The 15,852-nt window shown below is 55.3% G+C and overlaps 1 protein-coding gene across 40 annotated transcripts in view; it reads right to left on the bottom strand.

The window, feature by feature from the left end:
* The window catches only part of TCF3 (transcription factor 3), a 72,910-nt gene that overhangs the window by 32,730 nt on the left and 24,328 nt on the right, over positions 1–15,852 (bottom strand). For 23 of the 40 annotated variants that reach the window (XM_065042009.1, XM_065042003.1, XM_065042011.1 and 20 more), the window contains 2 exons: positions 3,665–3,738; positions 2,547–2,640 (listed from right to left, as the gene is read on the bottom strand). In XM_065042009.1, coding sequence (XP_064898081.1) covers positions 2,547–2,640; positions 3,665–3,738 — 168 coding nt within the window. Of the gene's footprint in view, positions 1–2,546; positions 2,641–3,664; positions 3,739–10,814; positions 10,902–15,852 lie in introns of all 40 variants that reach the window. The other 17 variants (XR_010468217.1, XM_065041998.1, XM_065041986.1 and 14 more) reach the window with 1 other exon arrangement.

Genomic DNA, 15,852 nt, shown 5'->3' on the forward strand with positions numbered 1-15,852 from the left:
GGAAAGGCTGCACTAAGGTTTCCCCGGAGCTTCTCTTCTCAGCTGAACAGCCCAGCTCTCCCAGCCTGTCCCAGCAGAGCTGCTCTGGCCTCGGTCAGTCCTGCAGCTCCTCTGGCCCGTCTCCAGCAGCTCCGTGTGTGTCTGTGCTGAGGACCCAGAGCTGGACCAGCGCTGCAGGGGGCCTCACCAGAGCGGAGCATCCATAAGCCTCAACTACCACACTTGTGCATCCCAGCTGAAAAGAAATCAGTACTTTTCCTTTCAAAGCACACTACATCAATTCAAACCCATTTTTTCCTTTATCCAAACGGCCACTATCCCTAGCAGTTCCCAAATCTCTCTGCTCACACCCCTGCTCCTGTTAGATCAGCTGTACCCAACTGGCCCACCAGCACGAGCCGGCCTGGTGCCCCCGGGGGACCTGCTGGCAACCAGGCCCCGCGGCTGAAGCGACACATCTCGGATACTCGCCTTTCCCCCACCTGGCTGCTGCTCCTCACCAGCGTATGCAAAAGCTCTTTTTTCTCTCCCCTACCAAAAACTGTTTTGCTACTTGAAAAGTTTTCAGAAGCAGCTTGGTCATGAGGAAGAGCAAATCCCACGCATGATCTTCCTCTGGTCCATCCTTCTCAATACACGGAGGCAAAATAAAACTGACGTATCTTGCAATCTGCCCCATGAGCTGATGTTTCCTGCTTTAATCCACACTCAGTTTTAGGAATAAAACCCCGCCTGGCTGCTCCCTCCCGGCCACCCCAGCTCCTGTCCTGGTGCTGGAGCTCCTGGTCCCACAGCCCAAACGCCCAGGCCGGTGGCTGAGACCTCGTGCCGGTGGGAGGAGACGCAGCCCCGGCCGGTGTTGAGCCCCAGGCACAGCGCGTGGCCACCATCCTGCGGGCCACAAGGCCAGGCTTGTCCTCCACCGCGGAGAAGAAGGTGGAACCCACCCGCCCGAGCAGCGCAGGCTCCGGCTCCACGTGCTGGAGAGCGCTGGGCTCGCAGCCTCGCCAGGGAGGGCTGCAGCACTTGCCAAAGCCTGGGAGCCCTGACTTTGAGAGGAAGCCAAACATGTCTTCCTCGCACGCATCAAAGGGGAAACCTCCATGTTCCTCCCCAGGCGGCTCCTCCGTGGCTGGAAACTCTCAAGGCTGCCTTGGCCCCGGGCGTGGGGCGGGTTGGGATGGGTCCCCCGCACACACTCCCCCGTGTGCATCAAGGCTCCCCTGTCTGACTAAGAAATAGCTCTTCTGCTTTGCTTACAACCTCCTGGGGCAGACAATGTGAAGGAATAAGCACCCTTGCAGAAGGACAGTGGGAACCTGCTCAGAAATGCTCTTCCACGCCTGCACACAACCCCCAAGGGATGATTAAACATCATCCCCCCAACAGCACGAGGGGTGGCAGCAGGACCCTTCTATGCTCACTGGGGAGTTTAATCACCGCTGCGTGGGCAAAGGTGAGGAGGACTAACCCCAATTCCTGACCTAATGCCATTAGAGATCTCTCTAAGCCCTTCAGGATGGATATTTTCTGCTCATAATCTCTCCTCCCACCCCAAGCTGGGAGAGGTAACTGGGTGAATTGTCGCACGCACCTGGGCACGCACGGTCACCGTCCTGGCGCTCGCCGGACCCACCAGCTCCTCGTGCTGCCTGGTTGCAGCAGGAGATGGAGGAGCCAGACGGGGCTGCCAGAGCCTGGCAGGACACAAGAAGGACCCCCCAAGCCCCACCGCAGCAAAGTAGGGGCACCTCCAGCTCCCTGCAGAGCCTGCACTGCCCAGGGGCCGTGGGGCTGGAAAGCAAAGCAGCCACCAGCCTGCTGGAAAAGCCGAACAATGAGCTGGGGCTTTTCTCCCCCTCTCTTCTGGTTCTTTTCCTCCCTTGATTACCAGCTCCCAAAAGCAAACTCGGCCCACCCTGTGCCAGCACGGCATCAATCTCCACTATTGCCTCTGGGTGCTGCTGTAAAGTTGGGAAAAATCACAGAATCATTTTGGTTGGAAAAGACCCTCAAGGTCATCAAGTCCACCCATTTCCCCAGCCCTGGCACTGCCCATGTCCTGAGAACCTCACGTCCGTCTGTCCAGCCCTCCAGGGATGGCGACTCCAGCACTGCCCTGGGCAGCCTGTTCCAATGCCCCACAGCCCTTTGGGGAAGAAATTGTTCCTAAATCCAACCTCAACCTCCCCTGGGCAACTTGGGGCCGTTTCCTCTGCTCCTGGTGCTTGTTCCTGGGGAGCAGAGCCCGACCCCCCTGGCTCCAAGCTCCTTTCAGGCAGTTCAGAGATCAGAAGGTCTCCCCTCAGCTCCTGTTCTCCAGCTGAACCCCCAGGTCCCTCCGCCGCTCCCCAGCACATGATAAGATAAATAATCACAAATACAGCAGCTGTCATGCATATCAGGCACTGACGAGACCCTCTGGACTGCAACTCCTCCAAGCACAGCTCTGGGAGCACCTTCTGGAGCAGGTCCAACGTGCGGAACAGCAACACCAGCCGGTGCTCCCACCACCACATGCCACCTCCCCGGCTTTGGCCACTTACCCACCAGCCCAGCTCCCAGGAATGGCGATGACGAGATGCTGCTGTGGGACGGCAGGTCCCTGTGCTCGCCGTAGTGAGGGCCTTCACCATAGCTCTGCCGGAAAACACAGGAGCGTTACCACCGGGCACGCTGAGCGCAACGCCAAAACACACACTCAGTTTCTGCCATCACAGGAAGGCTCAAAGCCAAAGGCTCCTCGAGCAAAGGGCACAGAAATGATCTTTTCCTCACACAGGGGAGAGCAGGGCAGTACAGCCTGCAGCGCTGGGAGGGGATACGGCACCAAAACAGGGATGTTCAGGGGACTGTCCCACGCTGGCAGCTCTGGGGCTCGGAACCCACAAGCTGAGAGCCCTGCAGCCCTCCAGCCGAGCCAGGGGCAAAGGGGCGAGGAGAAGACCTATACAAATGAGAAATGACACCACAGTGCCTGCTCCGGCACTGACCTCGTGGAAGGGAAAGATGTCATTGCAAAAATGAATCACACGAACCCATTAAAACACGAGCATCTGTCAAAATAACACCATTTCAATTAAGGTAATGTCTTTTCCGTCTTCCTCTCCTCAGGCCCCAGTCAGATGCTGCTGTGACTCATGGAGTGACAGAGTCATAGAATGTCCTGAGCTGGAAGGGACCCACAAGGATCAAGGCCAACTCCTGTCCCTGCACAGGACAACCCCAAAACCTTTTCAAAACCTGTCCCATGCTCTCCATCTCCACCTTGGGCGCCCTGGCTGGCCAGTGGGGTTGATTCTCCCCAAAACAAGCCCCAGCTGGTGCCTTGGGCTCCCAAAGCCCATGGTGGGGGCACAGCCCATTGGGTGACATCCCTCAACCTGCTCCCCCATTTGGGGAGTCCCCGCTCCCCACGCCAAAGCCGAGGGTGTGGGTCTGGGAGGCGTTTGGTGAAGAAGCCTCTCCGGGGGGACCTCGAGGCAGCAAAACCCGGGAAGATGGGGATGGGTGGCCCCTCCCCCACTGTCACCCTCACAGGGCGTCAAATGTCCAAAATGGGGCAAGAAAAGCTGTTCCAGGGTTAGACCCGACCTGCGCACAAGCTCACGGTAAAGCCCCTGTTTGTTTTGGTTGGAGCTCGGTGTTTGTGCTCCGTCCTTACCCTTCCTTGGTCAAACGTGGAGCTGTTTTGATCTCCCGTTCCCCAGGAACCTGATCCTGGTCTTTCATCCAAACCTGCCAAAAAACAGGAAGAACAAAGGTTACTCTTGCTTTATCAGCAAAGCCTCAAAGGTGTTCTGGCAAAATTAACTCTTCCTTCTACAAACACAACAATATTTTCACTAATAAACCACTTCCATTTGGCGTGACTGATCCTCCCCCTCCCTCCTCATCCTTCCCACTCCAGACGGGAGTTTATTCCACAAACTTCAAAGCAAATCCCACCACGGCCTGGAAACACTTCAAAACACAGGGCAGCGGGAAGGGGAGAAATGAGTGTTGTAATTCGCTTTACTCCAGAAAGTGTCAATGAATCTCTTCTCCCCAGAGACCGATGGCGAAGAGCACGATGAGTTAAAAACACATCGCGTGCACCCTGATGCTCCAGCAGGATCTAATTTTTGCCCACAGTGCTGCTATATCACGGACCAAACTCTGCCCTTCATCGCACCCCCGCAGATTAAACGAGTGCCCAGACCTGAAAGCCCCAGATGGAACTGCTGGGGGTACAACGTTACCTGTGGCTTGGTCATTCAAGGGCGCTTGCTATTTAAGAGGAAGGTGCACTGCCAGCATAGGGACCACCAGAGCAGGCTCCTATCTGTCTCATTTTCAGCCCTTCAAGTGTAGCCTTGGCAAAGCGGATCCGACCCAAAAATGGCAAAGGACTGAAACAGGAGGGTTTTACAATGTGCGGTAGGAAATCATCCTCCATCCTCTGCCAGGTCTACCCTGGCCGCACCTTGGGCTACTGGCACACAAGGGACCCAGGGGAGACAGTGAACCAGGACAAAAAACCCCAGAGTCACACGGAGCAAAGCTCTCGCAGTTCAAGGTGGCACCACAACCGCACGGAAGAAACGTTCCCTGGCAGAGCCTGACCGCGGGTTTCCCCACCGCGCCGGTCCGCGTCCTCTCGAGTCGGCATCTCCCCGTTCGAAGGCGCTGGCAGGGCCTGACACGAGGTTTTCCTCCAGGAGCAGAGACCCACTTGAGCAGCGGGGACAGGGACGGCAACAGGGACGGCGACAGGGACGGTGACAGGGACGGTGACAGGGATGGTGACAGGGATGGTGACAGGGACGGCGACAGGGACGGTGACAGGGACAGGGGTGCGTGCAGGAGCAAGGACACAGGGCAAGGCAGGGTTGCAGGGCACACTCCAATTTAATTTTAGCAAAGCTGATTATTATGGCAAACACGCTGTGTATTTGTCTCCTCCGCTCCCCTTACTGTTCATTTAACCAGAAACTTCTTTCAAATTACATCCTTCTATTTCTGTGCCTTTGTGTTAATCATTTCCCCAGAGAATTGGTGTTTAATTGCTGTCTAATTTGCATAATTATGCATATTAATCTCAACACCTAATGAATATTCATAATTCTCATTTAGATTTTGTTTTCTAATCAAAAATTTCCAATGTGATTACTGTGCAGAGCAGGGATAAGCCTCTAATAATACCTTGGATACTAGGGAGAATTACTGCCAATTCTCCCACCTCCTACTTCCTAGAATAAACTTTTGCTTTGCTAATGTGTTTTTCTAAAGCAATTCATCTGCATACCCTGCAAACACCAGCCGAGAACAGGAGGCAAAAACGCTCCTCTCTATTCATTTTGCTTTCACGGGTGTTTTTAAAGGTTCCCAACGGTCAGAGCGAAGACATGAGCAGGAACCGCAGCCTCAGCCATCCTTGGCAAGCTCGGCCCTTCGCACGGGGAGGACGAGGACGGTGGCACCGCCCGGGCTGAGGCTGAGGCTGGTGGCCCCACGAGACGCCCCAGGAGCCCCAGAGCCAGAGGGGAAGCTGAGGCACAGGTGTCCTCACCCCTGCACTGGGCAGGACGCGTGTTCGCGGGTGCCAGGTCACCCTGTCCTCCCGCAGAGCCACCCGCCCCTGTCCCAGACGCGTCGGTGGCAGAGCAGCATCCGCAGGCCGGGATGCACAGGGAGGGGTGCTCAGTAGGGCTGGGGCCGCTCTGAGGACATCTGGGTGCCTAGAAGCCCAAGATGAATTTTTTGCCAACATTCCTGAAAAAAAATCAGTCACTGCCAGGCCTCCACAAAGGAGGGAAGAGGAGACGGCAGGCGGTACAGGTGACAAAAGCCGAGGCCAAGAGGCTCATGCAACCCCTAGACGTGGCAGAACCCTCTGCACGAGTGACCGCCACAGCGCGGTGCCACCAGAGGGGATGAACCACATTGGGGGCTCCACTGGCACACAGCACGGTGGGCTGCGAAGGACGAGCCGCTCGCCCAGAGATGCTCCAGCCCCTGGGCGACGTGCAGCTGGGCTGAGCAGCCCCGGCCCGGGGAAAGCCTCCCGGTGCCAGCGACACGCGGTCACGGCTGCCAAGGTGAAGTGAGGTTACTGCTCTCCCATGCCAGCAGCAAAGCAGGTGGCACACAGCTCTGCAAGTCACCCCAAGGCTCGGCTGCCTCCAAATGTGCCCGTGACAGCAAACGCCTGAAACCTGCTGCAAAAAGAGGTCTCGTGCCTTCCCCAAGCTGCAGTCACCAGCATGAAAGGTGCCGGCAAAAGTCAATTCAGCCTGCAGGTGTCTGAAGGAGTTGGGGATTTCTGGGATGAAGCCAGGAAAAAACAGACTGCCCGCTTTCGACTTCTGGCATCCGTCCCACATTCAATCCCAACCTGCTCCTCCCTTTGTACGGGAGGAAGGATCTGAAATTTGGCAGCAAAAGGCCCTCTGCCAACCCTGCAACACCCCCCAGTCCGGCCACAGGCAGCGCTTCAGGAACCCCCAGCAGGGTTTTGCTCCGCTTGCACCATAAAATCCCCAAAGAGGTGGAGCACCGAGCGCGGCCACGCTTCCCGCCGGCAGAGCCCCTGACCCTGACCCCCCCGCAGGCATCGCCTGGCACTGGGGAAGAGGAGGGAGCAGAAGACAGGGAAGGCTGGTCACGGTCAGAGCCCTGACACGACCTGGAAGCACCTTTGCTCCAATCCGTGTAACCGTCCTTATGCTTTTTTTGCCCTCTTGTATTAACTGTTTTAAGTCACTAGCTGTTTGGAACTGGGATCTTTGTGTATTTTTCATTCTAAAATGAGCAGAACTTGAGTTGTTGGGGCATTCAGAAATCACTAGTTTGTTTTTTCTGGTTTAGTTTGGTTTCGGGCGTGTTGTTGTTGTTGTTGGTTGGTTGGTTTTAACTGAGCCTATTCATTTTTGTAGAGGAAATGGAGGCTTCTGCAGCCCTCCATGAGTGATCTAAGTGACCCAACCTGTATTGTAGCTGACGTCTTAAGAGGTGATAATGGGGCGAGAAGGACAGGGCTCAGGTGGTCCCACACAAAGGATCTGAAATCCAAGTCAGTGAGATGGTGCAAAGCTCGCGTGGCGCGGGGCTGAGCTGCGTTTGCACCAGCGAGCCGAATTCCGGCACGTCCCGTTTTCCAAGCGCACGGTGTCACCACGCTCGCGAGGTTCTTGCAGCACAGGGCACGTGCGCAGCCTCAGAGACGCCCACGTGTGAACGCTGCTGTCGGGAGCCAGCTTCACTTCACAATGAACCCATTTTCCAGCTAACCAAGTTAAGGCACACTTTCCTATTCAGAAAAGACAAAAATAGGAACAACCTCCTCTCTCCATTAATACAGTTATTAAAAAGCGCACAGATTAATTGTGCATTTTAATAACCCTGATCATGAATATTCATAACATATTTCTTGCTCATGTTCTAATTAAAACATACTAATAGAATAAGATGTAGCTGTCAGACAGTAATTTTTTTCCCTTACAATTTTTGTGCCGCGGCTGAGAAGAGCTGACAGACAAAATCCATCCTAAGCTCCCAGCGCGGATCAAAATCATTTGTCCACATTTAGTCTCAGCAAAAAACGCCTTCACCCGAGAGAGAGACAGAGTCAAAGGCCAAGCACATGTGACCAGTGACATCGGGCACGGGGAGCCGTTCCTCACCCAGGAGGAACCAAAAAACACTTCAAACACAGTATTCTTCAACAAGAAAAGGCACTAAGGAGAGTGGCGTGGGGTTTCCAGCACCATCCCCACGCCACAGCAGCCAGGCACGGTCCCTCCCGCTCAGCTCCCGCTGTGCAGCTGCCAGCCCCCATGGCGCCCCTGGGGTCCAAAATGCTGCGCCAAGAGATGCTGCTCTGGTCTCAACAACCAGAGCCCCCAAGGCCCCCGGGCGCAGTGCTGGGCTGGGGCTGGGCAGCTGGCCCTCCAGACCCAGAGCAGGACATCTTTCCCCAAAAACAGGTATTTTTCCTTGGAAACTGTTTGTGCAGCAATATCCAGAGATGTTGCTCTTATATCCTGCACCAAGGATGCTTGAAGGCACGCAGTTCTCCGTGTCCGGAGGATGCAGCAAGGGGAGCGTCACAGCAGCCCCACAGGTGACAGCGGGGAACACCCCAGGGATGCTGCTCAAGCTGCGGCTGAGCCCTTCCCTCCCCCCCCAGTGCTGCCTCTGCAATCTGCCAGCACCAGAGCACCCTCCCTAATCTGATTCCACCAAAGTCACTGGGCTAGGCTTTTTTTTTTTTTTAAAGTCTATTAGAAATATTTAGGCCAAGCCCCTGGTGTGGCTGGACCAGGCTCAGGAGCAGCCACAGCTGCCATGAAAATGGTATCTTCCATCCATGCCACTGGGGAGCCCAAACCTCGAACCCTGGGGGCAGCTCTGGGCCCCTCACGCCAAGAAAGGTCTTGAGGTGCTGAGCGAGTGGAGAGGAGGGAACGGGGCTGGTGAGGGGCTGGAGCACAAGTGTGATGGAGCGGCTGAGGGACCTGGGGGTTCAGCTGGAGAACAGGAGCTGAGGTGAGACCTTCTGATCCCTGAGCTGCCTGAAAGGAGCTTGGAGCCAGGGGGGTCGGGCTCTGCTCCCCAGGAACAAGCGCCAGGAGCAGAGGAAACGGCCTCAAGTTGCGCCAGGGGAGGCTGAGGTTGGATCTGGGAACAATTCCTTCCCCAAAGGGCTGTGGGGCATTGGAACAGGCTGCCCAGGGCAGTGCTGGAGTCACCAGCCCTGGAGGGCTGGACAGACAGACGGACATGAGGTTCTCAGGACATGGGGCAGGGACGGGGCTGGGGAACAGTTGGACTCCATGATCTTGAGGGGCTTTTCCAACCAAAATGACTCCGTGATACTATGATCTTCACGGGTTTACCGATGAGCACACGGTGCCCGCAGCAAGGCCCGGGGGGCTGGGCAGCGTGCTCAGCCCTGCACCCATGGGCTGCGTCAGGACTGGGGCGTGGGAACAAACACCGCGCAGCCAGCAGCCTCCGAGCCTGTCCCAGGAACACGCTCCACCTCAGCTCGGCCCTGAGCCCCAACGGGGAGACCCTGCTCCCCATCGGCCTCTGTCAGAGGTGGAACGGTACAAGGAAGGCCCCACGGATAGAGACGCTGGTGTCACGGTAATTTGATTTGAAACAGAGGTGACAGAAGGCTGCTTGATAAACACTTCAAAATTAAGCAGCTTTGTGTCCTAATCGCTCTGGCGATCAGCCTCACAGCAAAACCTCTGCTAAAAGGGATTTGAAATCAATAAAATTAGTCAACTGGTAATTAGCTTTAGTCCCAGTAAAACTAGCAAAGTTGTTTTTCTCCAGGCTCCCCAGACCTGTGTGCCAGCACTTGGCAAGGAAAAGGCCACAGATGCACCTCGGCATCCAGAGACGGCCCAGGAACGGCGCTTCGGTGCCGGCACAGCCCCTGCAAGGGGACAACGGGGTGCTGGGAGCAGCCACCAGCTCTGCCTGTTTATTTTCCAGCCTCATCCACCCCCAATAGGAAAAAACAGCTGTGAATGGAAGGCAGCCGGTAGCTGTTTACAGGACGTCAATTGTGGACAGGACTATACAATTTGTTCACTTCCTTTTCCCGGCACATGACAAAACAATTTAGAAAAAAGAAAAAGGGTCAAAGAACTCCCCCAAAAGCAAGTGGTGCCAAACACCTGGAGGGCAGGACAGGATCCCTGTGATGCCACCCTTGCAGCCCCTCTTCTTGCTTTGATCACTACTAGTTTTCACCCATCACACCCACCTGGAGGCCTTGCCCCAGGCAGGGCAGCTCCGTTCCATCCCACCCCCTCCACTGCCTCCAAAACTGAGGCTGGACCAAGGCTGGACGGTGGAGACAGCAAGGCCCAGCTTTTCTGCTGCCTGGGGAGAAATGAAGTATTTGGTGGGTGCCACAGTGTCCTGCCCAAGCATGGCATGGATGGAGCCACGCTGCTCTCCAGCCGGGTCCTGACCCCTGCCCTGCGTGCTGTCGGCTTCCCGACCTGTCCAGGAGCAGCAAGGGGGCCAGGAGACGCTTTGGGCAGACTCACAGAACAGTTTGTGTTGCAGGGACCTCCCCCGCTCCCCAGTGCCCCCCCGCCATGACAGGGACATCGTCACCAGCTCAGGGTGCTCAGAGCCCCGTCCAGCCTGGCCTGGGATGTCTCCAGGGATGGTTCATCTACCCCCTCTCTGGCCAACCTGGGCCAGGCTCTCACCACCCTCAGGACAACAATTCCTTCCTCATGTCCAGCCTGAATCTCCCTCCTTTAGTTTAAAACCATCACCCCTTGTCCTATCGCAACAGGTTCTGCTCAAAAGTCTGTCCCCATCTCTCTTTTGGGCCCCTTTTAAGTCCGGAAAGGCCACAATGAGGTCCCCGGAGCTTCTCTTCTCAGCTGAACAGCCCAGCTCTCAGCCTGTCCCCAGCAGAGCTGCTCCGGCCCCGGGTCAGTCCTGCGGCTCCTCGGGACTCGCTCCACCACAAGGACAACCAGCGAGGCCGAGGGCAGCAATGACGGCACACACGCAACTGCACCCACACGTTAAAGAAACACATCATCTCGGAGCCCGCTAACACCAACCCCTACAAGATCTACAGGGCAGACGCTGCCCGTTTATCTTTGTGATGATGAACGTAGCAAGAACTCCAAGCCAAGACACGCACATTCATGCCACAGTGGCCCCTGCGCCCCCGCCCCCAGGAAAGCGCTCGCTGCTGCCTCCCGCCCCAACGCGCACTCGGGGACAATTTTTGACTTAAAAAAAGCTGATGCCACCATTCAGTGACCATTAATTCCTCTGCACAGCACCTGCTCTGGTATCTCCCATGCTGCATTCTGGTTCAGCAGCTTCTGCACGGTCCACACTCCGAGCGGGGCTTTTGGAAATGTTTGGGGCTGTGGAAAGATGGAATGGTCCCAGTCAGAGAGAGGGGAAAAATAATCCATTCCCCATTGGCTTTGGAAGAGTAGGGACAGACATTAAATCTACAGCCAACACCAAAGAAAAAAGCCAGAAAAAGGGTAAAAAAAGCCAAAATAGTCTGGTTATTCCTAGTCTTTTGGAAGACGGTCTGGGGCACCACGCACATGGCATTTCAAAATGAACTTGTGTTCCCAGCTTCTGCTGGGGGTCAGGACGTTGCTTTGCTCCACTGTCACAGCCCACGGGTGACGCCAAAGGACACGGCAGGTCCCAAGGCAGCTCCTAGGCTGGTTTCAGGGGGCGACATCCCAGGAACGCCCCAGAAGAGAAAAATAAGTGTACAAAACAGTGCCCAGCACAGGGGCACAGAAGGTCTAACAAGAAAACCCAACAAGCAAATTCAACCACCTTTCACTTTAGAAACAAGTTTGTTTGCAGACCCTACAGAAAGGTCCCCACTGTGTTTTGGGGAGTGGCTTTTTGGTAATTCCCTGCTTAAAGTCATAATTAAGGAAATAAATCACCCAAACCAGCCCAAACCTCATCAAGGCCTTGTAAACCAACTGCACATGGCACCAATGGTGGGACTGATGGCGTCCACAGCGCGGCCAAGGACCAGACCCAGAGTCCTGCGGTGCACGCCAGCGGCAGACGGCTGGGCTGCGCTCCGCCTGGAGGACAGGCCAAACTGGGCAGGATTTATTGAACTAACGAGGCCACGGGGCCTCTGAAGCGCAGGGCAGAAGGCAGCTCCGTCCAGTGCGCAGGCACAGGGGGCAGAGCGGGCCCAGCCCCTCGGAAAGCCAGCGAGATGCCACGGGGAGAACGAAAACAAACCTGTGACGACAACCAGAGCGAAGAAAATAAACTGTAAAGCTCCAAACACTTCCCACAGCTGTAAAAACAAAGGCACAGCAATGACAAAACAAGAGCACAAAGGAGCAGCATGACAAAGAGACGGAGGATAACACGGGGCTTGACCAGCTGGAGCTTTTGAAAGGTCAGCAGCCTGTGGGACAAACCCCCCGTCCCTTGTCCCCAGCCTCTCCGGGACAGACATACCCATGTCCCTTGTCCCCAGCCTCCACCCGAGCCCGACAGCTCATCCATGCTCCGCAAGAAGCGGGATGTCAAGGATGGTCTAAGGAACCAGGGAAATGGGCCAAGAGCAACACGGGTTTGAATCAGCCTGGTAACAGGTGAACTCGCTTTTTCCTTGCGAATGCCTTGGATCAACACGTATTTTAGGGAGCAGCTCTGCTACCACCCTCCTCGTGGATGGAAACAGAGACCTGACGTGAGGATGCAGCAGGAACCCCATTGCCACCAGCTGGCCCTGGGCTCCTCTGCACGGTGACACGGCGAAGCAGGGCCGCAGGGACCGCTGAGCATGGCAGGAGCACGAGGGGCCGCGCTGGGTGTCGGGGATGAGCCACCAAGCTGCTGGAAGCAGTTCATGGTGACACCAGCCCCGCAGAAGAGCAAGAGGTGGCTCAGAGCCAGCCCTGTGGGACCCGCTTCCCGGGAGGGTGACACGAAGCGCCTCAGGCGTCCCCAGGCCGCTCCGTGATGGGGGCTGAGGAAGACACCCCCGCATCGGAAGTGGGTCTGACGCAGGGCTGCCAAAGCTCAGCACAAAGCCACGCGGCGCTGGGCAGCAGCAGTGCTGTCCCTGTCACCCCCGGCTGCCCCTCGACCCGGGCTCACCAAACGTTGCCGTCACACTACTCTGCGCTATTTCTAAACATGCAACTTGAAAACGTTTAATCCTGTTAAATAAATATTAAAACCCATGGAGCTATGAGGATGCACCTTGGTCCGAACACCCAACTCGTGCCCCCCCGGCTGGAAGCCCACACATGTGTCTATAGGACCGAGGACCTGCAATCCTGGAAGCAAACTGAAACCTGAACACAGCCCCATAGAGAACTTTTACTCATGTTCTGCATCACATGCATTCAACAATGTTTTTGCAACCACAAAACAACTTAAATTCAGTAGATACCCGCTTATTCACAAAGCGAAGGGTTATATTCCATTAAACAGAAAGCTTCGGGGAAAAGAGCGAGGGTAAATCTGTATCCTGTTTTTTTCCGGCTCATTTATTTTAGCACCCAGTTGCCCGCCCATGGAAGACGCCGACACAGCGCTAACGCGCGCGCTGTCCACACAATGATCTCAGTGTGCCGAGCGCGCACGGCCGCCCAGCGCCAGGGAGGAACGGAACACGACGCTGCGGGGCCCCCGAGACGCCCCGTATTGACCCTTCACATTTTGCAGGCAATTGTGTATTTTGCACACGGGCGCAGATGCACTGAACAGGCACCTACACCCCCGCTACTTTACTTAGAAGCATATACCTCTATTTCCGCTCTGATTTGCATCTTTCCAAGTATTGTTTCATTTGCAATGTAAAATAAAATTACGGTATCAGAGACGCAACCAGACCACTGTCCTTTTGCTGGGGGATAAAATCTCTTCCCACTGGGTTTCCATTACTCACCCAGCAAGAAAATAAGGGACAAAAGCTTGTTTCCTTATACCTGGCCAAAAAAAAACACCCAAAACTTTGCAAGAGAGACATTTCAGATGAAACAAGGACATGAGTCCTCCCAGCCCACCCAACACCAGCAGGCAGGGAGGCCAGAGGCCGTTAAAAATTAGACAAATTAAAGACTGCTTCCAAATTACATGGAAGTTAAACAGGGAAACGGCCAAATGCACGTACACACAACCACAACGGCCTTGGTAGTTTATCGGTGAGTCTTCTCTTGCCAGGGAGAGCGACGGTGCCGAATGGCTGGTCTGCTCCATCGCTGACAGATCAGCACCTACTCTGCGGAGCTCCCTGGAGCGAGGGGAAGAAACAAATCCCACAGGGAAGGCTGAGGCGAAGGTCCATCCCAGAGCGCTTAGTGCGAGCCAGCTCGCAGGGTTTGCAATCCCGCAGGGTGCTGGACAGCCCAGCACCAGCCAGCTCAGGATGCCCAGACTGTGCAGGATGTGACCGAACCACCGTGTTCACCCAGACGATGATTCAGCCCACAGGAAGGATCATCTAAGAAGAATTGTTCAACACAATGAGAAAAACTTCCCCAAACAAAGTGTCCTCCCGCGCCAGCTGCCCGGCTGCTCCATGCCTGCGCGGGCCGGCCGAGCGCCCTGCTCCAGCTCCAGCTTCAGCTTCCGCTGGCAAAGGGCTCCGGGACCGCGGCGGCCACGGCAAAGATCCTGCTTTGTGTTCTCGTTCCTCCCGGTGTGCAGCGGGACCGTGGCCGCCACCCGTCTGAGGGCAACTGGTGGGCAACACCAGGTCCACCAACCTGCAGCCAAAACCCTCAGTCAGTCCCAGCCACAGGACTGCAAACGCCCGTATATCCCCAGAATATGCCAGCCAGGTTTACGAAGGCACCTCCAAAGCAAACCCAGTATGCAAGGCACAGAGGCTGGGGGATTCTTACAGAATTTGGCTAACATGACACAGCACGGTGAGATATTTACCTTAATAACAGTTTAAGGACAGATGTGACCTATTTAGAGCTCTGCCAAATATTTCTGTAATTGAATATACCATCGATAATGTAAACTGCATTTAAAAGGGCTGCATTTGATCAGCTTACTACTAAGAGCACCATTTCCAAGAACCGCAATTCTTTCCCCCCTCTTTAAATAGAAACACTTCAGGATGCCCACTTGTCCCTTCCCCTGCGCAGAATCCACATCTTTGCATAACCACATTCTGTGCCTCGAATTCCCCTTGTACCCAAAGGGACAGTCACAGGAAGAGCTTACCTGAAAGAAAAACATGAAACCATCAGCTATGTTCTAAGCTTTCCAGTGGCTGCTGGTGTCGATGGAGCGGAGCCCACCAGGGAAGGTCTCAGCTGGCCTCCTGACCTCAGCAGAAATCAATGATGCGTTGAGAGCCTGTTTCTAGTCACACGTCCGCCAAGGGACTCCGGAAAGTTGCTCCAGTCCCGGAGCCCCTTTGTCCCTAAAACCAGATCACAACCCCTGTCCTGAAGCAGCATGTCAGCCCACATGCTGGGGAAGAGATTAAGGGACCAGGTGGTGGCGGGTTGGTTGCTTTTTAAAAGAAATCCAGATCTTGCCCAGGGTGGCTGAGTCGCCATCCCCGGAGGGGTTTACAAGGGGTATAGATGAGGGTATTAGGGACATGGGTTAATGCCAGAATTAGGTTTGCTTGGACTTGGTGATCTTAAAGGTCTCTTCCAACCAAAATTATTCCATGATTTTGTCACCTGATTTGGTTCAGTAGGTAGATGAGAATTTGGGGTCAGTTCAAGGGAGGGGACCAGAATGGCTTCTGCCACCAGCAGGACGGACACATCCCACGTTAAATCAGCCACAGAGGCGCAATATGAAGCACCCAGCGCCAGCTGGGACGTGCCACCAGCAGATACCTCCTTCTGGCTCCTCCTGCCCCGGCAGGATTACAAACTGCTGGGACACTGAGCACATCGCCGAACAAGCAGAGGGGATCCCACCACCACCAGGCGTCACCGTGCTGACCCCAGTGGCACCTCTCCCCGGGTACACACGTCAATGCCACGGGTGAGGTGCCAGTAGATGGCACTCAACATGTACCATGCCATTCAAGGTGTACCACAGCTCCTCTGTTTTCTAGGACTAACCAACGCTTTTTTCCCTGTATGTGCATTTCAAACCATTTCCTGGGTGCTACTCGAGCATCACGTAAGGACACTCGGCAGGAGCTGATCCTCCTTGGGCTGATCCGAACAACAGTAGAAAGAACCCTGAAAAACCCACTCCACAGCTCCTAGGAAGCCCCAGGAAGATCTCACGAAAGTAGGTTTTATTCTTCTGACTGTTACAACACCAGGGAGCAACATTTCCCCTAAGGTACATCTTTCACACCACGCCGGGCATGCACGGCCCCAC

Source organism: Columba livia, chromosome 27, assembly GCF_036013475.1.
Source record: "Columba livia isolate bColLiv1 breed racing homer chromosome 27, bColLiv1.pat.W.v2, whole genome shotgun sequence".
In the NCBI taxonomy this organism is placed as follows: Eukaryota; Metazoa; Chordata; class Aves; order Columbiformes; family Columbidae; genus Columba; species Columba livia.